This window comes from Phodopus roborovskii, unplaced genomic scaffold, assembly GCF_943737965.1.
Source record: "Phodopus roborovskii unplaced genomic scaffold, PHOROB, whole genome shotgun sequence".
NCBI lineage: Eukaryota > Metazoa > Chordata > Mammalia > Rodentia > Cricetidae > Phodopus > Phodopus roborovskii.
This window is the reverse complement of record NW_026126541.1, coordinates 28,793,270-28,817,029: the sequence shown is the minus strand read 5'-3', so window position 1 is coordinate 28,817,029 and position 23,760 is coordinate 28,793,270. Positions and strand designations below refer to the sequence as shown.

General features: G+C 42.4%; 1 protein-coding gene across 2 annotated transcripts; it reads right to left on the bottom strand.

Moving 5' to 3' along the window:
* Window positions 1–2,496: 2,496 nt before the first annotated feature.
* On the bottom strand, window positions 2,497–17,883 carry Plgrkt (plasminogen receptor with a C-terminal lysine). 2 transcript variants are annotated; one of them, XM_051199970.1, is made up of 6 exons: window positions 17,865–17,883; window positions 16,992–17,108; window positions 14,292–14,378; window positions 4,949–5,079; window positions 4,311–4,420; window positions 2,497–2,901 (listed from the first exon to the last, which is right to left on the bottom strand). In XM_051199970.1, the coding sequence occupies exons 3-6, from the start codon at window positions 14,370–14,372 to the stop codon at window positions 2,780–2,782; spliced, it is 444 nt and encodes a 147-aa protein (XP_051055927.1). In that variant the 5' UTR covers window positions 14,373–14,378; window positions 16,992–17,108; window positions 17,865–17,883; the 3' UTR covers window positions 2,497–2,779. The 2 variants fall into 2 exon arrangements, with proteins under 2 accessions (XP_051055927.1, XP_051055926.1); XM_051199969.1 differs by lacking the exon at window positions 17,865–17,883 and adding an exon at window positions 17,594–17,615.
* Window positions 17,884–23,760: the final 5,877 nt, after the last annotated feature.

Here is a 23,760-nt window from a genome sequence, read left to right as displayed (position 1 = left end):
CTCTAGCTCTCTGTGTGTATGTATGTGTTTATGTCTTTATCTTTTATCTAGGAATTGGGCCCTGGACTTCATACATGCTAGCCAAGCACTCTACCACTGAACTTCATGCCCCACCCAATTTTCACAGTCTGAATCTGTCCGTTCCACATTCCCTTTTAATCCATGTACCTTTTGTTGTTCTCTGAAGTAGGGTCTCATGTAGCCCAGTCTGATCGTGAACTCAGCATGGGTAATGGGCTAACCCATGCACTTTTGACCCATTTTCATACAATTTCTATGACTATAAGGCATAGCCAAGGTGACTGGTTTAACAGTATATTATTTCTGACATGTGGGGTTTCATTTGTGGTTCTAAGGATAGGGCTCAGGGCTCATACACATTAGGTAGGGACTTTGGTTTTAAAAAATGACTTGGATGCCTTTCAGATAACAGCCAACATGCTGTATTAAAAAGGACCCTGCCATGGATTCTGGACACCAGTGTTTAGTAGAACCTATTCTTTTTCGACATAGAATTTCTGAAAGGTGTAGAAAAGCACAGTCTTTCCCTGCAACATGACTTGAAAACATTCAGAGTACTTGAGGAGGGTTTAAGGGTACCTAACATCCACAGGGCTGCTAACAAACCCTTTGTAGTTCCTGTTCCAGGGAATCTGATGCCCTCTTCTGGCCTCTGAGGGATTGCACACATGTAGTGTGCAGATATATGGACAAGCAAAAATACCCATTCACATAAGATAAAAATAAATCATCCTTTAAAAATAATGCTTAAATATTAAAATATCACAAACCGTTTTAATTATCATGAAGTTATTCAAAGTCTTTTTGCGGCAGGAGACTACTGGATACTCACGGATGCCCTCCAACCCGGAAGGAGACTTATTACGTATACGTAGCTTTGCTTTGCCAGCATGTCTTGGGAAGGGGAAAGCCAAGTGGTAAGCATTCTTCTACCATTGGGCAGTGGTGGTGCACACCTTTAATCCCAGCACTCAGGAGGCAGAGGAAGGTGGATCTTTGTGAGTTTGAGGCCAGCCTGGTCTACAGAATGAGTTCCAGGGGGCTAGAGAGATGACTCAGCCATTAAAGTCTAGGCTCACAACCAAAAATATAAGAATGAGTTCCAAGATAGCCAGAGCTACATGGATAAACCCTGCCTCAAAAAAAAAACCAAGGAGGAGATGGAGGTGGAGGAGGAGAGAGTTCTCACAACTCTGTCTCTGACTGTTGACAAAGACATTGATCGAGGTTATTATAAATCTCTAAATCTTTGTTTCTTTAAGAGATTTCTGTTTCTTCCCTCAGTAAAACGTTTTCTTTCCTCATTCTTCTTGCAGCCACACCAAAAGTCTCTGTAATAAGCTGAGGAGAGACCACAGCTTTTTCAGTACTTGGAAATTTAATAGAAGCTATAATTAAGATGTACTAAATATTTAATTAATGTAAATGACTAAGTACTATAAGAGTGACAGATGAAGTGTTTGTCAATTCAGTGAAAAGATGATGTAATAGGAAGAGGAGAGATTTTGAATAATCAGCGGTTCTGAGGTCAATTGAACTAGGCTTTAATATAGCTGTGCTTAGGATCTACTGTGTTCAGTAGATCGTCTTTGGGTTTTGCCTCTCCATGTACTTGGGAAAGACTATTGTAGAAGTAGATGTGTGAATGTGGGTTATCAATGAACTCGGTGTCTACATCAAGACAAGGAGCTCAAAGGAAGGGTCTCATAGTCAAAGAGGATCAAGGGCCTGGTGAACTCGGTGTCTACATCAAGACAAGGAGCTCAAAGGAAGGGTCTCATAGTCAAAGAGGATCAAGGGCCTGGCTAGATTGCCCAACAGCTAAACCCTTTGTAAGGTTTTAACACCACCGTGAAGGGGCCTTAAACTACATCTGATGAACAGTGACATCAGCAAAGCTTGTATAGAAAATCTAATTCTAAATTTAAAACTCTTGACAAACCATTTTGGGCACCCATAACACACCACTATTATGCAGGTGTGTGTGTGTGTGTGTGTGTGTGTGTGTGTGTGTGTGTGTGTGTGTGACAGAGTCTTGCTACGCTGCTCAGCCTGGCCTCAAAGTTAAGAACCACCAGCCTCAGCCTCCAGAGTAGTTGATATTATGGTAGTATTCCATCATGCATGGATCCATCGGATGAGATCTCCATTCTCTTTCTTCTATAATTTCTTTCTATGTATTTATTTGTTCATTTATCTATATATAAATGAGATTGTTATCTATGTATAAATGAAATAAGATCATATCAACCCATTTCTCTCCTCACACTCTCTACAGAGTCCCATTTATACCTCTCAACTTCATCATATCTTCCTCCTCCTCTGAACACTGAACATTGTAATTCATTGTGCATTGGTTACCATTGGCCACCTATGTTCTTTTGTGTGGGGCAGGGCATGCTAACAGATGCCTGTGAGAGCTGAGAGCAAGTGGAAAGTCTGAATGATAAAATCTAAAGCAACATGACATTGGTGTCAACTTCAGAACAATATAATTTATTTAATTTTGCACTTAGATAGTTGCAAAACACACATGAAGGAAATCTGAATACTATTTAGAATACTTCCATGATTTAGTTGAATGGTAGAAATTTTATTTTAAAATAGTCCAACAAATTCATTTTGAAATTTAATATTTTAAAATTAAAAAATGCATTGTATCAAAATTTTGATTGTTTAAAAAACTGTAAACACTGTGATTCAAGCCAACCATTCTGTGTTTTGAGTCGGACCATGTGCTTTGAGCATACACGTGACTTCATTTGTCTGTGAAGAATTTACTCTGCTCCCTTCGGACTTTTTCAAGGCTCTCAAAGGTGATCATTCCTTTTGGCAGCTCCAACTTAGTCTTTTCTGTTTCTAATATGTCTTCAGCTTCACCTTAAACAAAATGAAGAAGTGTGTAAGGCCACGGAGGGGTCATCAGCATTTCGTGAGATGGCTTGATTGCTGTTCCGGTAACACACGGTGTCACACTCTGTGTCAGTGGCCTTACATCTCAGAGGTAAGCATTTCGCCCATTTCCCTCGGGAGAAGGAATGCACCACTTGGGAAAACACAATGGTGGATTCTGGAAACCCAGCTGCAGCTGGATGTGGTGATACATGCCTATAATTTAGCACTCAGGCAGAAGGACAAGAGGAGCATTAGTTCAAGGCCAGCCTGAGCTCCACAGGGAGAATGTGTCTCAGAACCATAACAACAACAACAAAAAAAATGATAAATGCATGGAGATAGATATAACTACCTGGATTTGACCAATATACAACGCACACATACAAATAATCACAAATTTGCACTAAAAATAAGTAAGCTGTCTGTGAAAAGAATACTTATAGAAATTATTACAATTCTTTCCCAAAGGTTTAAGATTCAGCATTTCCAATCCCTGGTCTAGATGATTGACAAAATATAAGGTAAAGCCTTGATTTGGTGTTTGCCAGTTTCCATGATGTAGATGCTCCCATCATGACCGACCTCAAGCCACCAATGGAATGCTGCTGAGGCTGAAGTTGTGGCTGCACTTTGCTGCATCTGTATGCTGCTTCTACATACATGCAGATACCATTGATACAAGTAATCTATAGTTATATAGAATAGAAATAGATGAATTCTGAGTGTTTAATGCCTTTGTTTTAAATACCTTTTATTTAAATACAATAAATTTAGTATTTATTAAAATTCAACTCTAAGTCTGAATACTCCTATTTAATTAATTTCAATAAACAACTGTGCTGCCTTACATCCACCATACACAGCTTCTAAACATTTATCAAATCAGCTCTCATGAGCCATTAAGAGCTAACTCCTTGCCACTGTGTTGGAGGGAGCAGAGATGTTGGTCATTGGAATCTTAGGAAAGTGATTCTACAAGAATCAATGTAAGTCAAATAAGTCAAAGATTTATAAGGAGGGGATATGTGTGTGTGTGTGTGTTTGTGTGTGTACACATGCATGTAGAGGGCAGAGGTTAACCTCCAGCGTCCTCAGACATTATCTACTTTTTGTTTTTATTTTTGAGACAATATTTCATACTAGTCTGGAGTGTGCCAAGTAGGCTAGGCTGGCTAGCCAGGGAGCCAAAGAGACCTGCCTGTCTCTGCCTCCCTGGTACTGAGATTACAAACATGTACCACCACACCCGGCTTTTTTACATGGGTACTAGGGTTTGAACTTGGACCTTCATGCTTGCAAAGCAAGTACCTTACTGACTGAGCCATCTCCCAGCCTGAATGGAGATCTTGAATCAGAATATTAATTAGGAAACAAACAAGTTTAAGGAGACTTACTTTTCATTCTTTGTAGAAGTGTTCCATAGCCCAGGTCATACTGGTAGGTGAAGATAAAGCTAAGTGGAACTATAGGAAAGAGAAAGGCTGGCTTCTTTTGCTTTATTGCTCTGTTTCAGAAATAGAAAGATGAATGTCAACAATAACTAGCAAATGTACTTCTTGTCCTTGTAAGAAAAATCACTTTGCTTTCTGGGAGGATGTATTCCATCTCACAAGTTATTTAATTCATCTGAGTCTTCTATAGAAATTGAATTTCCTTGCCTCGCATACCTCACCAGATTCTTTGGCTGGGGATGGGGGGCACTATGACTTGCCAATCTTTCTTAAACTTCAAGGCTTGCTTACTCCCATTTAAAGCACACAAGGACACAGGACTACCATTCAGGACCTCCATCTTGGTGTCAAGTGAGTCCTCTTTAACTTGTAAACTAGAGACAAAGGCAGAAGGAATCGAAGGAAGACAAGAAGAATGAACTGTTACTACCCTGCTCTACAGAGGAGTTAAGCTAAAGGAGTTTTCTTTGTTTACATGAATATTCTTGGATTCAAAGTCCTACCTCAGTCAACAGTGCTATGATCATGGCAAATACTGTAATATTTCACAAAAAAAAAAATTAAGTAAATCATAAACATACCCAGCTGCTAAAGAGATGGTGGCAATGCCAAAAAAAGTTCCAAAATATTTGAGGAATTCCCGAGACCAGGCGATCTGCATAGCCATTTGTCTTTCCCTCATCTCGTTCTGCATGGTCAGCTGCCTTTCCAGCTAAGCACAAAAGACAAAGCGGGTTACTCACCTTTTGTCTTGGAACACTGCTAACAATCTGCTTTTCCTTCCTTTTGTTCTGATGCATTTTTATCTTGTTTAAATCACAATAGACATTGACTAAGTTGCTCTGAAAAGCTCTGTGCAACTATGGCTTTGGCAGTGACGATTCCTTCCAAATGTATACAAAGCAGACACTGATTCTGCTCACTGAGGTCTTGACTGCTTTTTTTGTGGATCCAAGCCTCAATATGTTTCCAGCCCTTTCTGTTTCGTGTGAGGAAAGATCTGTGGGTCACTAAACATGCCCACCTTGCCTGACTTTGTTGTTTGTTCTTGCTTGGAAATCGTTTTGCCAACTACAAATTGAAATGCCAGGTCCTCATCATACAGCGATGAAGGGGTGTTGCTTTGAGGTGTCAAAAGACATTTTTGCTTGTCACCTTCTGTGTCTTGTGCCACTTTAGCCAGTGCCTTTCTTGGCTTTGAACAGCACAAAACACGGGACACAATACCGGACTGGGTTTTTAAAGAAATACAGAGGAGCAGCAGCAGTGACAAAATGAAAGCCCAAGGATGATTTAAAGTGTCCGGTTCTTCGAAAGAAACTTGCTTTATTCTTGGCCGCTTAATTCTAAAACCTCGACGCACATACGTATCACCAGCAAAGCTCAGAAAACTAGAGTTCATGATGAAAGAAAAAGAATGTGACTCCGTTTCCGGTCATGTCTGCTTTCTAGCATGGCAGCAACTGAGGAGAATGGTGAAAGGCTTGGCCTCCTCACTCCCGGGGAGTAATAGCACAGGAGAATGTCAAGCAAACCCCAGGTGTGCCCGGGGATCCTATAAACAAAGAGGATTCTGGGAGGGGGAAACCAAAGTAGAGAGACAACAGCTACCCAGGTGCCTGTGTGGCTCCCATGTCACCTAGAAAAGTTCCCAAGATGTAGCTAAAAATTAGAAGCAGGTGGCATGCCCGGCAGCCACTAAACCATAGTGGCTGGAGAACTCATAGTGGACACGTGGGTAGAGACTAATAAGCCAGAGGCGACTGGAGAAGGCATTTGTATCTCAAGGGTCCGTGGCATGGAAAAGTGTAGGTCATGGCCAAACTCACTCGGTGCATGATCAATGCTCTCAGAACAAATCATCTCATGTTTCCTAGGTGGTTGTAAACAACAGCAGACATTTCCCTCAACCAGAGATGCCTCCTCTAATGCCTGTAACACCTGAGGTCACCTAGGCCAAGCCAAGATTGTTCCAGGGAAAAGTGAACGGAGAAGAGCGAGCACGAGGTAATTAAGCCACTGGTCCTTGCCTTTGTCAGTAGAAGTTGACGTTCACTTTGAGTTCCATTAAAGATAAATAGTATGCTTTTGTATGCATGAATATTGAATGTGTAAAACCTATCCTTGTAGATCACTTATTTCCCAAACTCATATAAAAATGCATATATATCTCAAAAAATGATATAAATATAGCAATTAATAATCTGTATTCATATAAAAAGGCATCTAAAACAAAAAGACACAGAGAAGCCCAACATCAGTATCTTCAGCTGTAAACATCTGTGGATTTCTTCAATGTAAACATCTGTGGAGTTCCTCAACTAAACATCCGTGGAGTTCTTCAATGTCCCAGTATCCACCCCAACAGCCCAGAGCTGTTATTCCCTATGTTAACTGGAGGTAAATCAGCATAAGTTTAGTTCAAGTTTACTTTATTTATTTTGCAGGTGGTCTAGGTGGCTCTGGTGTGCAGCTGGGATTGAGAACTACCATCTAAAGAGGCTATCGAAGGAAAGATTTTTTCCCCCAGTAAACATCAAATGGATATCAGCCTGAAACTGATGGTTGGAACTGTCAAAGGGAGTGAGCAGAGAGCTTTATAAAGATTGTGGGACTAAATAGTACAATGCAGCAGCGAATGCAGAACACCCTGTCCTTGTCACATGCATTACCTTTATGATAAAGAGTGAACCCAATGTATCAGTCAAGAACTTAGAGGATGCCCAACATGGGACAATGCAATCCGAGATCCTGTGACCACATGACAAATGCATGATGTAAGGAAGGGGAGGGGATTGTCTAACTATGCAGAAATGGTACTGTCAAAAATCAAAAGGACTGTTCTCAAACACTGGACTCTAGTTGTAAGATTCTCTGCCACAGAGTACAGGTTAACAACTCTGCATCAGGCTTGGTAGTGTATGCCTGTAATCCCAGAACTTGAGAGGGAACACAGAAAGAACGGTGAATTTGAGGCCCACTTGGGCTGCTGCCACCCTGTCTCAAGGAACACCACCACCACCACCGACACACACACACACACACACACACACACACACACACACACACACACACACCTTAATTTACAACAGTGCTTGGCACATTGTAAGTGACACATCACATTGTGTACTTATGTGGTAACATAGTATTGTCAATGTTCTCTAGCTAAAAGACACTATATACTTATAGTTGAAATCTGTTGTCAAGTGACTTATTGCAACAAAAGAGACACAGTGGGTGGGTGTCTTAGTAAGGGGACATCAGAGAGAACTCATCATGGTTCAGGTGGAAGGGAGGGAGGGAGAGAGGGAGGGAGAGAAGGAAGGAGGAAGGGAAAGGAGGGAGGAGGAGGAAGGTAGATAATGATATGATCTCGCATACCAACATAGTTTTAAAAACTCTGATGTCTAGTTCAAAAAACTTAAAACAAATAAAACTTAAAAGTTAATGTTTTTCCTTTGGGGAAAATAAAACTAAAAATAACTATGCCTTAATAGTATTTGGCATATAAACAATGTGTAATAATTGAAAAAATACACCCATATATAATAAATTTGGTTATCCAACAGCATAATTATCATAATAGATAACCCCTTAAACCAATAGCTAGATTCAGTCGTCTAAGCAAAAACCTAACAATGAACCTCAAACTAACATTAATTTTCCTAATAGATTCACAGTGTGCTTATTAAACATGATCCGAACATTTTTTTCCTCTAAGAAAAGTCCTACATGAAATATTTGAACCATGTCAGGACAGAGAGCAAAGCTCCCAATCTTGCCTTTTTATTTTTATACCCTCCTTAACTAGCCAGGGTCTGCACACTGTCAGAACTGAGCAAACACTGACTACATATGTGACCTTTGGAAAAGCCTCTACCATCATGTCTTCAACAGATGCATTAATGTATAGCAGCATTCTTCGCTCTTAACACCATGTTGAACTCACTGGCTGCCATCTCTACCCTGTCAAGAATGTATGACCCCTTGAGAGAAGAAATCACAGTTTACCAAGGTATTTTAGCTCCTAATTCATGTGACACTTAATAGACACATCACACTTTATATACATGTCTGACCGTGGTGATGGCTAAGAAAAATCCCTCGGAGTGCCTGGAAGTGTTTCTTTTTATTACCACGTTTGGAACTGTTCATTTTGATTACGTGACTGTGCTAAGTGCATGAGCAAAAGCAAAAGACGGGGCTTATTTCACTTTCCAGGTCATAAGCCATCATTTAGGGAAGTCAGGTCTGGAACTCAAGGCAGGAACCTGGGGGGTGGGTGGGAACCATGAGGGAACACTGTTTTCTAGCAGGGGGCTCCTGTCCAGTTAGCTTTCTTATACAGCTCAGACCTACCTGCCTAGGACTGATAGCGCCCACAGTGGGCTGGGCTCTCCCATACTGACCATCAGTCAAGACAATCTCTCATAGACATACAGGCCAGTCTAATCAAACTGAGAGTCCCTCTTCTCAGGTGACTCCAGGCTGTAGCAAATGGACAATGACAATTAAAGAGCAGAAACATTGCATCTTCCATCTGCGAAATCCAATTTCTTTAAAAACTAGGAGAAACTACACAAAAACAGGTCAAGGGCTGGCTCTCATGTTTGGTTGGCTTTTGTTTCCTCTGGTGCTGTTGCCTGAACACAGCAAACAACAAATAAACATTTACTGCCCGCTGATCTTTGTACGACCATGCTGCTTTGCCTACAGCCGCACTGCATAGCACAGGCTGGAGCATCTGTATTTTATTTCAACGTTAAGGTTCTGCTTTCCATTCTACCTCAGTAACATCATAAACATCAAGTTTTCCAGACATGTGGGCACTTTAAAGTTGTTTAGGTGTGCCATCTAGTGGCTCTGTGGAAAAATGTTCATTTTTAACTGTATAGCTCATCTTGAGTAAGAGGGTGGAAGAGGCAGTTTCTCTCCCTACCAGGAAAACTAACTTCTCTTTCCTCTCTCCTCCTCCTCCCCTTCACCCCTCCCCATGTCTTTTTAGTTGCTGTAGTGGGTACTGAACCTAGGACCTCATGCATGCTAGGCAAACCCTCTACTACTGAGCCATAGCTCCCACCCCTAATACATTGTATGAAATGCTCAAAAACTATTTTTTTTAAAAAGAAAAAGTCTTCATATCAGTCACCAGACATCTGTATAACTGTATAATCTCCTGAAACTATGCAGGAACCCTGCAATACTTTGAATGAAAGGGTGGATTCAACTGATGTAGTGTGAACAAGGTTTACACTAAGGAATAGCAGTTGACTCAACTCAAGACACTGTCAGGTATGTACGTGCACACACACAAGTGTATAGTGAAACTATTTGTATGGAAAACTCATGGTGACTAAATCTCCCCCATTAGTGAGCTCTGACTCTCCTCCCAGAAAGGCTTATAGAAATAGGCAGTTGGGAAGAAAGGTAGAAAATTATAGTTGAGCCTCTTGCCCAATATACCAGCACCCATTTCTGGACACAGCTTCCAAGTACTCCCTACTTTAGATTGCTAAAGCTGCCCCTACCCCAAGAGGGCCACAATCTGGCTGGTTTATGAAATAGAAAATACTTTTTGTCTTGGTTCTGGAATCTAGAAATCCCAAATCAATGTATCCAATTCCTTGACAAGCTATAAGAAGACTTCTGGCTCTGACTTGTAAATGACTGTGTCCATATTTGGGGTACAGAATCAACTTTCCTCTTAAAAGTCACTGTCAGATTAAGACCCACCCCAAGGATTTCTTTTAACTTGATTACCTCTATGAAGACTCTATCTCCAATGAAGTCATATTGGGGTTAGGATTCCAACATACAAATTTTGAGGGGACTCAATTCTTCGGCTAATAATCCAAGGGTCAGAGAGGCAAGGCAAGCATTGCTTTCTTGTTGAGCATTACTGTAAGATAAATTTTGCTCTGTGGAAGCCTTGTGATCCTCAGGTATGACATCTCCATTGTCATCGAAAACAGGACAAGTACAAGGAAGGGGCCTGTCAGTCCCTCAAGTGAACATGGCATGTTTGAAGGTGCAGTGTGTCAGGCCCTACCTAGCCTTTTCTCGGTTCTATGCAGGTTTTCTAGGGAAAATTTTACCCTGTCTTCTTCCAGATGAGAGAAAGCTGCCGGCTCAAGGGGGGGCTGGGTTCCTAGGTTGGGTTCACCTTTGGTTTAGATAAGCTGAAAATTGATGGCCTCAGTGCCACACCTGGAAAACCTACCCATTGAGATTGACAGGGAAGGATTTAAAGCTGCTCTCTTGTCTCTGGTCAGTCAGGTGACTACCAGGGACCATGAATATCCCTGCACATCAAAAAAAAAAAAAAAAAAAAAAAAAAAAAAACCTAGTTACTGGAGCCATCCTTTGCTTGTGTCAGGGAACAACTCGAAGGACTGAAACAAAGCTAAGGCCTCCATGTCCCTCTTGCTCATGGTTCATTGTAAAAGCAGCAGATTGCCTTACACTCAGTATTCCCCATACATGGCCTAAACCCACATAGTGCAGAGCGCCCACTTACACGCATGCCCATCCTTGTCACCTCCATGAGCTTGGAGTAGCATGAGGAAGTAACACCAACATTACACCCATGCTGCTTTGGTGCACTATGAAGTCCTCTGACGTAGAACTCTCTGTTTTCCTGTAACTTCCAAGGGGAATAAACTCCCCAAATCTTCACAGACCCTGAGGTCACGTGGACTGATTTAGAAGGAAACTTCTGTACTTCCCATGCACAGGTGGCTCCAAGTTTCTGAGATACTGGGCTTATACCTTTACTGTCATCCGACACCTCTGGTCACCACCCCATAACAGGAAGAAGAAGGAGGAGGAGGAGGAAGAAGGAAGAAGAAGAAGAAGAAGAAGAAGAAGAAGAAGAAGAAGAAGAAGAAGAAGAAGAAGAAGAAGAAGGAAGAAGAAGGAAGAAGAAGGAAGAAGAAGGAAGAAGAAGAAGGAAGAAGAAGAAGAAGAAGAAGAAGAAGAAGAAGAAGAAGAAGAAGAAGAAGAAGAAGAAGAAGAAAACTTGCCCATTCTTTCAATTTCTCTATTTCCACCAAAGGAATCATTATACTGCCCAGGAACTCAAATAAGTCTTTAATAGCAGCTGGGTATAGTGGCCCATACCCATAACCCTAGCACTGAGGAAAGAAGGGTAGGAGAATCAAGAGTTCAAGGCCACCTTAGACTACACACCCAGCTTGAAACCAGCCTGGGCTACATGAAACCCTAACATTTAAAAAGATTTGAATATCAATGACAGCAACTCCTAATATAAGCAACAGGCATTTACTACACATTCTATATGTTATATATTCTACATGATGTACACACTGCTTCCTCTTTAGAGCATCTCTGAAGGGTTCAGACCAGGAGACCAAGGACAGATTGGATATGCTATCAGGTTAATATGGATTCATCCAGGCAGTCTGGTTTACCTTTCTCTCATTTGTACTGCCCAAGAGTAGAGAGACATAACAGACCACAGGGACCTCATGATCTTCGTCTAAAATCTTAGCAAAACAATTTGGGCTGAATTTTTTAACTTTCAGCAGTGTTTTATAACATTTAAAAATAATTTGACAACTCATATTGGGCAATTCAGCCATCTCTTTGATTTTATTTTCTAAACATCTACTGTATAATCCAAGGTCAAGTGTACAGTCTATAGCAGTTTCCTAATGTCATGTTAACAAATTATCTGAGGCTAAAGGACAAAAATGGGCTGGCACAGCCCTGTCTCTGTGGAGGGAGCAGGAGAAAATCTGCTTCTTTGGCTTTTCCAACTTATTGAGGCTGCCTGCCTTTGTTGGCCACGGACCTGACTCACTCCATCTTCAAAGCTCAGCTTGGGTTTGTGTTTAAGATGTCTATGTGTAGCAGAAGTATGACACCTTTAAAGTCTTTCTCTATTTCTGTGTGTATATCAGCAGTATGACATCTTTGAATTCCCTCTCTGTCTCTGTCTCTCTGTCTCTGTCTCTCTCTTACACACACACACACACACACACACACACACACACAGAGTCTCCTTATAAGAGCCCTGGGAATTACAGTGGACCCAATGGATAATCCAGGCTAATACCTCTTTATATGAACACACAGAGAAGTCCTTTCTTTTTTCTTTATATGAACACACAGAGAAGTCCCCCCCCTTTTTTTTTTTGAAAAGTTAAAAATTCCTTAATTTTTTATTCCTGGTACCACTACCACAATTTACAGGGCAATATACCTGATGTAATGAAAAGAAAAAGAAAAAGACAAAGCTACAACAGATAAAAGACCTCAGGAATGCACATCTAATTGACACTACATAGCTGCACTTTTTGCAAACTGGCTATGACAGTCCTGAGCAAGAAGGGTTTCCTGTTTACGCTGCAGTAACTTTTCTGACTATGGATCATCGTTCCTCCTGTGGCAGATTTTTACAGTTCCTCTAATGCATTTAAGATGACTGTCTCAAAGTAACCTGCAGCTTTCCTGACAACTCCTTGCTCTCTCTCCTGCTAAGAACTGTAGCCCTTTTCTGCTGTATTTTTTTAAAACCTTCTGCTACCATATCCACCACTTCCACCACCAGAGCCATAGCCACCACCATAGGGACTGTCTGAGCTTCTTCCACCAAAACTGCCCCCTTTCATGGGTCCATAATTTGACTGCTGTTGTCCACTATAATTTCCAAAGTCATTATAGTTTCCACCACCATAGTTACCTCCACCAAAATGTCCTCCTTCATTGTAACCATCATATCCTCCTCCACCACCATATCCACCACCTTGGTTTCCATATCCTGGTCCACCACAACCATAGCCTCCTCTACTACTGTAACCAGGACCACCACCATAGTTGCCACCATCACCTCCAAATCCATTATATCCACCATCACCACCTCCATAACTACCTCTGCTGCCACCACCTCCACCACCATAGCCTCCTCTTCCACCAAAGTTTCCACCACGACCAAAATTACCTCCACCACCTCCAAAGTTTCCTCCATGACCCATAAAGTTGCCAGATCCACTTCCACGACCTCTCTGTGATCCAGCAGACTGCATCTCTTGTCTAGAAAGGGCCTTTTTCACTTCACAATTATGCCCATTAATAGTGTGGTATTTCTGAACAACAATTTTATCAATGGTGTCATGATCATCAAAAGTTACAAAAGCAAATCCTCTCTTTTTTTTCACTCTGCCTGTCTTCCATCACTTCTATGGTTTCAATCTTGCCATACTTTTCAAAGTAGTCTCTCAGATTATATTCTTCTGTATCTTCTTTAATACCACCAACAAAAATTTTCTTTACTGTTAGATGGGCACCAGGCTTTACAGAATCCTCTCTAGAAACAGCTCTCTTTGGTTCCACCACACGCCCATCAACCTTGTGTGGTCGAGCACACATTGCAGCATCCACCTCTTCAACACAAGAGTAGGTCACAAAACCAAAGCCCCTGGAACGTTTGTTTGGGGGTCTCTCATTACCACACAGTCTGTAAGTGTTCTCTTAAGCTGTCATCTGTGGTTTCAAAACTCAGACCACCAATAAACAGCCTCCTCAACTGTTCTGGATCCTTTGGATCATGGCCCTCAATTTTGAGACAGGACTCGCCTCTTCCAACTCGAGTTCAATATCGAGAAGTTCCTTTCTATATAAAATATCATATTCCTAATACATGCACAGGTTCCAGGAATCTGGGATACCTTGGGGGCAAGGGTATATTCTGCTCATAATATATTCTCAGCAATTATGTGTAGTGTGGAAATTTTGAAGGCGAGGGCCATTCACCAACTAGGGAGTCATCCACTTCATCTCTTGGGGGTGGGGTCCAAGGGCATTTTAAGTAGATGTCAAGGGTAGTCAAAGAGAACACACCTCCAGAGCACCAGTCTAGAAATTGTATGTGATTAAGAACGTAACATCTTAACTAACACGTACCTGAAGTCGAGCATGCATAACCATGAACTCTTGTTGGCTTTTCATGTTTTCATTCATAGATTTTGAGAATATAAACCCCATCTTGACCTAAAGCATGAAAATGCAAGGCAACTTTAAATTACAGACTCTGTACTATCAACTATCAACAATGTCAAAAGAGAGAAATTGACCTAGGCAGTAGTGTAAATGTTATCTGTTTAACCACAGGCATACTTACCCAGCCAGGCATCATTTACTTAGTCAAGACCAGCTGATCAAAATGATTTCCCATCTCCCCCTGCTCTGTAAATACACAGTGCCATATTCCCTCATGATTTTCCCCACTGTAAATCTAAGGCTATCCATCTTCTTATGGTCAGATCAATAGACATTAAGGCCTTGCATTTGAGGATGTGTGTTCAGAAGAACTTTTGTCCGTCCTTCTTGAACTTGTGTTTTAAGAATCAGGTGTCTCAGCTGAGTGGTGGTGGAACACACCTTTAATCCCAGCACTTGGGAGGCAAAGGCAGGAGGATCTCTGTGAGTTCAAGACCAGCCTGGTCTACAGAGCTACACAGAGAAACCCTGTCTTGAAAGAATTAAAAAAAAAAAATCAGGCATCTCACAGTCAGTATATCAATGTTCTTCCCAAAGTCTTATGTTCCCACCCCTCTTTGACGTACATCTCATCCCCATCCTCTTGCAGCTGATATCCCCTAGCTATCCTCCTCCAGCCTCACCTCCATTCTCTCCAAGTTACCATGGTCCTCAAGGGGAGGGAAATATGAGGATGCTTACCTGCCCTTGCTAACACACTGTTAAATCATACATACATACATACATATATACACACATACATACATACATACATCCCCATGTGTGAGTGTATATATCCATTCATGTGTGTGGGTGCATCACTGCATGAGTGCAGGTCAGAGGACAACCCAGGAATTGGTCTTTACTTCCCACCTTTTTTGAGACAGCCTATTTCACTTGCTGCTTTCAGCTGTGTACACCAGACCAGCTGCCCGGGAGTGACCCAGGGACTCTCCTGTCTCGCCACTGGGACTGCAGATGTGTGCACCATGCTCAGATTTTCATTGGTTTGGAGGCATCCGACACAGGTCTTCATGATTATATGGCAAGCACATTATGCACTAAGCCATCTCCTCTGCCCGGAAATGCATTTTTTTTTTAAAGGACTACATTGTAGAGTTTCTTCTCTCCTTCCATTGGAAGTTATAGCCCAATAAACACATTGTAAATTGGAAATACCATTGAGAAAAATGCACTTACTACACAAAATATACTGAACATCAAGATTTACCTTAGCCTACCTTAAATGTACTTAGAACACATTAGCCTACAGTTAAGTACAGGCCTCTTTTTTTATAATAATGTGCTCAATATAATTTATTGAGCATTATGGTAAAGCTAAAAAAAGAATACAGAATGGTTGTTCTCTTTTAATGGCCTGGAAAGGATTAAAACTCACAATTTGAAGTTTGTTTTCTTATGAATGTATGTTGCAACTGTGACTCAGGCCACACAGACACACCCACATCAGACAGCACTTCTGCTTTCATCTTATCTTACCTCACAGCTACCTAAGGGTTGTAAACTGTAGGTGGGCCAGAACTCCTCTAATTTCATTCTAAATCCAAGTGAGTGCGCACAGAAAACGTCTTCCTTAGTTATTGATGTTTCTCTCAGAAAACTACAAGGCTCAGGAGAATGTCACAACTTCTCTACTTTCTTCAATGTCATTTTTGTAGGCTACTGAGTACCTTCACACCACAGTAACCAGTCTTGATGCTTTACAGCAGGGCTATGTCTATTTGGACCCCAGACAACAGTTATTTCCACACCTGTCATCATCAGGGAATCCTGGATTTAGAGGAACTCGGGAAACTAGGGAAATGAGCAGGGGAAGAGGCAGAAGCATGGTTGGAGTGGTCATCCTGTTAGCAGGGTGAGTGGGAACGGGGATGTGTCCCAGGGGTAGGGTGAGTGGGAACGGGGATGTGTCCCAGAGGTAGAGCAGGAGCCGAGAGCCAGGCTTCAGTGACTTCCTTATATTCCAACAAAGAACAAACCCTGAAATTACATGGCACTTGAACCAATCAGCTGCAGAACAGGATAGAGGCTGCAGGACTTGCTAAGAAGAAAGAACAGTTCCCTAAGGATGCCTTATGACAATTCCTTCCTGTCTGTCATTGTCCCATTGCACCTAAGAGCAGGGAAAAAGGACACTCATCGGGGAGTGGGACCTAGCAGTTTACTCTGTTATCTAAATATTGACATCCCAATTGAGTCATTTTCAACTGAGCTTGCAGGAGAAACACTGCCATCCATCTTGATAATCTCTGTGGCTCCTCCTTGCACAAAATGGAATGATTCCACACAAGAAAAACTTTTACTCACCATTGCTTATTTGTCTTCTGCATGTAGGAATGAAAGGTTGAATTTTTACACCTGCCTCAAACATTTTCAAAGAAATCAAGAGTTCTCTACTTTACACACACACACACACACACACACACACACACAGAGAGAGAGAGAGAGAGAGAGAGAGAGAGAGAGAGAGAGAGAGAAAACTGAGTCCCTTGGCACACTCCTATTTATGAGGGAGGATCTCTCTCTCTCTTACAGTGGTGGGACAAGCCCCATGTCAATCATCTAGAGAAAAGAAACACGTGGAAAGCTAGGGTTCAGGCTTACCTCTTTCTGGGCCTTGTACTCTTGGACTTGGACTTTGGATATGTCAGAAGTAATTCACAGGTAGACAGGTTAAAGACAGAGGGAAATCAGGAACAGTGTCCCTCTGAGAGACCACACCTGCAAACGAGTATGCCACACCTTGTAACTTCACCCTTGAACAGTATTATCAACTTCTTCTCCCCTATACCTAACAAAGCCATTAAGAGCCTTTTCTTAGGGTGTTCCAAATACCCTCAGTTTTCTCTCTCCCAGAGACACAACGTTATCAACAGTTAAATAAGCGTGGCCTCGAATCATCTTTATTACAGATGACACAGGAAACAAGCGTGTTGTGAGGACAGAAAATATTGACACGGGTCCAGGTTGCTCCTGTTTTTTGCTTGCTTGATTGCTTGTTTGGGGTGTTCTTTTTTTTTTTGGGGGGAGGGTTGATATTCCAGCTCTGCACAGCCATGATTCTAATTACTGTGGAAGGTGAGGGAATGTCGATGGTGCAAATCCCAGACAAGACTTTCTCTGATCGCCCTGGGAAACAAGATTTTTATTGAAAAGAGAAAGAATATGTGCCTTCTGTCATCCAGATCTCTGCCCTGTTTTATTACCTGAATTTGTGGCTGGTCACATCACCGCAATCATCCTCAATCAATCTTCCAAATTATATTTCCTAGCAAAGTTAAACGGAAGCACATAGCCTCGGGGGGGGGGGGGTGTTCTGTCATTGTTTCCACTTTGACTCTGTAGAGCCAGTTTACTGTCATTTAGGTATTTCCCTTACAGTTACCCCATTTCCCTCTCCATTGCACTCTGCAGACTTTTCCCAACTTGGGAAATGCTGAGAGATCACGCTCAGTCACAAAACCGGGTTGGCAATACCTGTCAGCCACGGGGGCATTAGCAGAACCCAGGGCCCACGCCTCCCGGCCCAGACAGAGCTGCAGCCCTGTAGGGTTGAGTAGCCGAGCCGACCCTCCCTCCCTGCAGCCGGACGCACTCACGCGACAGTGTTTGGATGGTGACCACTACCGAGGCCTCTAGGCAGAGCTCCAGATGGATCAGGGCAGGACCTTGCTTTGCTTGGCAGAGCCTAGGGATTGGACGCTCTTCAGCCAATCAGCGTGCCCTTTGGATCTTTTAAGGGCTCCTGTTCTCGCGTCCTGGGGTGTCCTTCCGGTGCCGGCGTCTGGAGCAGGGAGGTTGGGTGGGGCAGTCAGAGCCGCAAATTGCAACCTGCAGGATGTAGTCTAGCTGATGATTCTGAGGAAAGGCAGAAGCGGCAGCATGGAAATGTCATTTCAAGTCCCCGGAGTCCCGAGCCTATAAAAATGCCACCATCATATGGCTGAAAGGTAAACAGGAAACAAAAGCAAAACAGTTACCAGAATGCCCATGTTACCTTACGCCCTTCCTATATTACGTACTCCGATACCGGCAATGTCTGTCTAGACCAAGGCTCCCCAGCCTCTGAGGAAACACCCAAGAACCCATTAGCTACTCAACGGTTCAGGAAAATAGCGTGTGCTTCACGCTATTTTCTTTAGGAAGAGCTCCCTGCCTTAACCTTGGCTCACACCACAGACACCATAGAGAAGGCATCTCTAGCCTGGCACAGATCTCGCAGGCTTGTGTGGTTGTTCTCAGCTTCAGTCCTCGGTATTCTTTCTGGCTTTTAGATTCTTCATTTCAAACATTATTTGTTCAATGCCGGATGGGAAAATTGCAACAATATCTTATTCCTGTTGGTGGGAGCGGGTGTGTTACCAAGAATAAAAAAAGCCTTTGAAGGGAGCTGAGCCACAGATCCCTGAATAGTGTGCAGACAAACCATGCCTTGATTCCCTTCCCAGCCTATCACCAGCACCCTCTCACTTTGTCACTTCCGTCTGCAGTAGAACTGAAGTCATCTGATTATGGTGCTTTGAGGACTGACTGAAATGATATATTTAGATGCATACAAGGTTTTCTGCCTGCATATGGCATTCAGTAGATCTTAAGTGGCAACAGTGGAAATGTCTGCTACCTATAGTCTTGAAAGGACCAGGGAGAGCAGGTGGATACTAAAGCCAGGTGACAGCTGGCACTTTGGGAGGATGTTCAACGGAATATTCAGCAGAGGAAGCCGTGCCCACCTTTGGGCAGAGAAGGTGAGAAAGGCAACCTTAGGAGGCACAGAAACCCTTGTGCCCAGGCATGAGCACTAGGGAAACCAGCAACGTTACACAAGCAGTGTTGTATCTTCAAAGGGAGAGATGTCTAACCTGTTTTCTGCGCAGAGGCTTGGAGCAGTGATGGTTAATAGCCTAGTGATCTTTTCATTATCTGTGTGGCTGAAACCACACAGGGTCCTCCCCCAGACCCTTATCATGAGCTTGTTTTGCTCAGTCAATCTATAGAACCTATCTTTATGGACAATGTTACGTGCAGTCTATCTATAGAACTCTTTGTAATTTATTTTCTACCTTTTCAAAGACTTGCTTATTCTGGACAGTTGAAATAAATGAAATGACTTCTTTTACTTTGACACTATTTTCCACATACATCTAAGTTATAGCAGAGGGGCTGGTGAGATGAGTTAGTGGGTTAACAGGCTTACCACCCTGGGATCCACATGGTGGAAGGGAAGAATCCATTATTGCAAATTGTCCTTTGACATCCATAAGTGTTCCATGCATGAATGTGCACTTGTACACACACACACACACACACACACACACACACACACACACAATTTGAAATAAAGATTAAGCAGAATAAATTGTAGCATGGATCTTTGCTCCATTTCTTGTTGGGGCTAAAATGTATCCCAGAATACAGATATAGCACAATTTTGTGTGTTCATTCAGAATTGATGGCCATTTGGATGGTTCTATTTTGGCCTGTTATAAATAGCATTGTTAGTTTTATGAACACATTTGCAGTTTTCTTGGGCATATCTGCAGGGGTAGAATTGCTGGGGCATGCAATAAGTCACGGGTTAACTGAGTGGGCTGAAGAAACATGCAATGGATGGCAGTAGACAAGGACTCTCATTTCATTGTACACCTGCGTATTCATTGTGTAGCAGGCACCGTCGGAGCCAGAGTTCTGGGTTTGAACACCACTTGTAGCATTTCCTGTCACGTAAGCCTTAACAAGTTACAAGTTAACTTCAACACCTCTAAAGTTCAGGAAATAAAACTTGCAAGACTGTTCTACGGGTTGGGTAGTCTAATATGTAGACGACAAAGTCTGACATTTTTAAATGCTACATGGTTTACCATAACTGATACTTTAAATCATTGTGATTGCTGCATTTCATCTTATTAATCACATAGTTGTCTTGTTTTAATGATGCTATAGCTTGTCAAGGTTTGTCACTGAAATGCAGTAACTGAAGATGACAGTAATGGAAAAAGGCAGAGTCTAGGACAGCTGTTGTGAGCAGGGGCAGCTATACTTCAGAGTGTAAACCTGAACCAGATGAGGCTTCATGTGCTTCAGGCGAAGCGTTTCATAGCAGCCCAAGGATCATAGCCTTGGCTGGGGAAGGATGATGAAGGTGTGAGCTCTAGTCTGCCTCAGCTGTATGTGAATGCTCACACAGCAGATGGGCAGGGACTCGGCTGTGACATCACTGCACCACTTGACTGAACCCCTGCTAACTTCCTTCTCCTGGAACCCGTGCAATTCACATGACCTTGTTCTAAACCTGTTAATCTCAGCCTCCTGTCCCCAGAACTGCAGCCTGATCTCCTCCCCCCCCCCAGAAAATAGATCCTAAACTCTAAAACTAGGACAGGAGGGATTGCTTATCCAGTTAACGACACTGGTTCTCTTCTAAAGAACCAGGGTTTGATTCCTAGTTCCCGTATGGCAGCTTACAACTATCTGTAACTCCATCCAGTTCCAGAAGGCCTGACACTGTTTTGTGGCACAGACATCCATGCAGACAAAACACCCATGCATATAAAATAAACAAAATTTACAAAATTAAATTAAATGGTCTGCCCTATTATATGTGTTATCCTGATACACACACACACACACACACACACACACACACACACATATATATATATATATATATATATATATATATATCTGTCTCTGTGTCTGTATTATACACACACATATAAGTATGTATATACTTTTGGTTTCCATTCCATTTTCTGGCATAAAATTCCTAGAAACCTGTTATAATTGTGTGATTAATAAGATTGTTTGGTAATCTTTTGTTCTGGGATATGACCCACATAGCTACTAATTCTTTGGAATTTCCTGAGAAATGGAAGTGTCCTCTGCTGTAGGGAAGTGACTCTTGTGAGTTCCTGGATTTGAGCATGTCATCAGAATGACAAACTATGGTCAGAGCATGGCACTTTCACCACCCCCCCCCCCGATCCCTGTCCTCCACAGAGGGGAGAAGGGCCGAAAGCTAACTGTGGTGATATTTTGTTTATGATCTAACAAATAAAGCTTGCCTAAAGATCAGAGTACAGAGCTAAGCCACTAGTTAGCCATAGAGACCAGGCAGTGGTGGCCATACCTTTAATCCCAGCACTCGGGAGACAGAGGCAGATGGATCTCTGTGAGTTCCAAGCCACCCAGGAATACATGAGATTGATCCAGTCTAAAAGAGAAACAGAGCTCACACACAAAGGTGATCCCAGCACTTGGGAGGTGGAGACAGAGTGATATGGCTGGGGCAGGGAGAGAGGAATATAAGGCTGGAGGAGAAAGGAGCTCAGTGCAGTCTGAGGATTCAGTCTGAGAGGGCAGTCTGAGGATTTGTAGGAAAGGATGGACCCTTTGGTCTGAGCATTAGTAGACCCTCTAGTGGCTAACCACTCTGCTTCTCTGATCCTTCGGCTTTCACCTCCTGATAAGTAACTCCAGGTTTTTATTTTTAAGACTAAAGAGAATTCACGATACAGTGAACTGATTGTTGATGCAATCTCTATGACAATTTTCTGAGCCAGAGGTTCAAGCAGCTGGGCTGCAGTACATCTGGAGGGCCCTGGAGGGTAGTGAACCCAAAGAGAAGCACAGAACTCCCCCTTGCCCCCACCAGACCATACTTTACCCTGTGTATACTTTCATCTGTTGTAATGTCCTTTCAACAAACTGGTTCACATAGGTAAACCGTTTCTCCCAGTTTGTGGGTTACTCTAACAAACCAGAGGGAGTCATGGGAATCCTAATCTGTCGACAGTCCCTCAGAAGTTCTAGAGGCCTAGATTTAAGATTGGCGTCTGCCATGAGATCCATCCTGTGGGGCTTCACCCTTGACTTGTGGGATGTGACTTTACTTCTCCACCAGTAGTGCTGGAATTGAACTGACCTAGAACAGCATCTCCTCAAGAAGGTCTGGGCTTCCTTGAACACAGGCTCCTCAACCTGCCTTCTTCAGCTGGCTTGAGTGCTCTCTGTAGAACACTATCAGATGGTTCCTCTGCCCAAAGCCAGCCAATGGATGTGCATTACAATTAAAATCCAACCTTTCTCCTTAACCCTGAAGGCCCTTCATGAAATGAGGAGAGACAGCCTTTCACTATGGACTCCAGCTACAATGGTGTTCTCTCCAAGAGAACACCTTCACAGTTCACACCGGTTCTGCCCTCTGTTGACCTCCAGCAGATCATCCGTGGTTCTCTCCAGAATTCACTTTGTGTATTTCCTTACCATGGAGATGGTTAGTCTTCACCATCAACTAATATCCCCGAAATGAACAGGATATGAACAGGAAATGGTGGTGTTAGAGTTAGAGATGGCCAATGTGTGCCACCATTCAGCCTTGGCAAGCCACTGTTTTACCCTTGTCTGAATGTTTCTCTATTCATTGTCCAAATCACAAAACTCAAACCATTTTCAGGGCTATTTTTTCCTTACTTGGGCTACTTTGGCTACGCAGCATATTCTGAGTTGATATTAAAAAATAAATAAATAAAGTCACATCCTTCTACTTCTGGAGGGCACCGAATTCATTAAGGAGCATGATTGCCTTCATGGGAAAATAGAAGTCTGAGGTGTAGGAACAGGTGGAGATTACTCATATGCAAATCAGTTCAAGCAGCAGACTGAGAGCAGGCCTTCATTCCCCAGGGACAGCTTCTGGGAGGACCGGTTTCAGTTAGTTACCTTCGCTGTTGGCCTTCATGTAGACTTTAAGCATTACTTTTGTAAAACAAAGCACCTGCCCCTTCTAGTTCTAAAAATAATTCACATCATAGGAACTACTAAGGGACTATGATTTAATCCGCACTGCTCACATTGTTATTTAACCAAGAGAACTCAGCTAAACAGTGAGTCTCTAGACTGAATTTTTATAGATGTGAATTTTTATATGACCACACTAACATATCATAAATATTTCCTGGGACTTAGCTATTGTTTTTAGAGAAAAGAACTATTAACTAGAAATGTGTTTGTCTGTGTATGCTTACACACACACACACATATGTTTAAATTAGATGCCTACATATAATATTTATGTTTTATTTTCAGTCATCCACTAAAGTTGGGAAATAGGGTTCAAAAGGCATTTGGAAGAGGGGACAGTTCAGCCGAGGCTTCAAAGTCTATTCCAATTTTATTGATGCTATTGAGAGTCCCACATTCTCTATAGCTCCTTAATGCAGTATCATCTCCAAGGTCTTCAAAGAATAGAGATGCTCTGAGAATATGAAAATTCTGTTACATCCAAGCCAGCGGGAGCCCCAGTATTCACTCAGTACACTACTTTAGAATTGTAGTGTGGTGAATAAATGGAAAAGCAAAGAATGAAGAAGGTCCT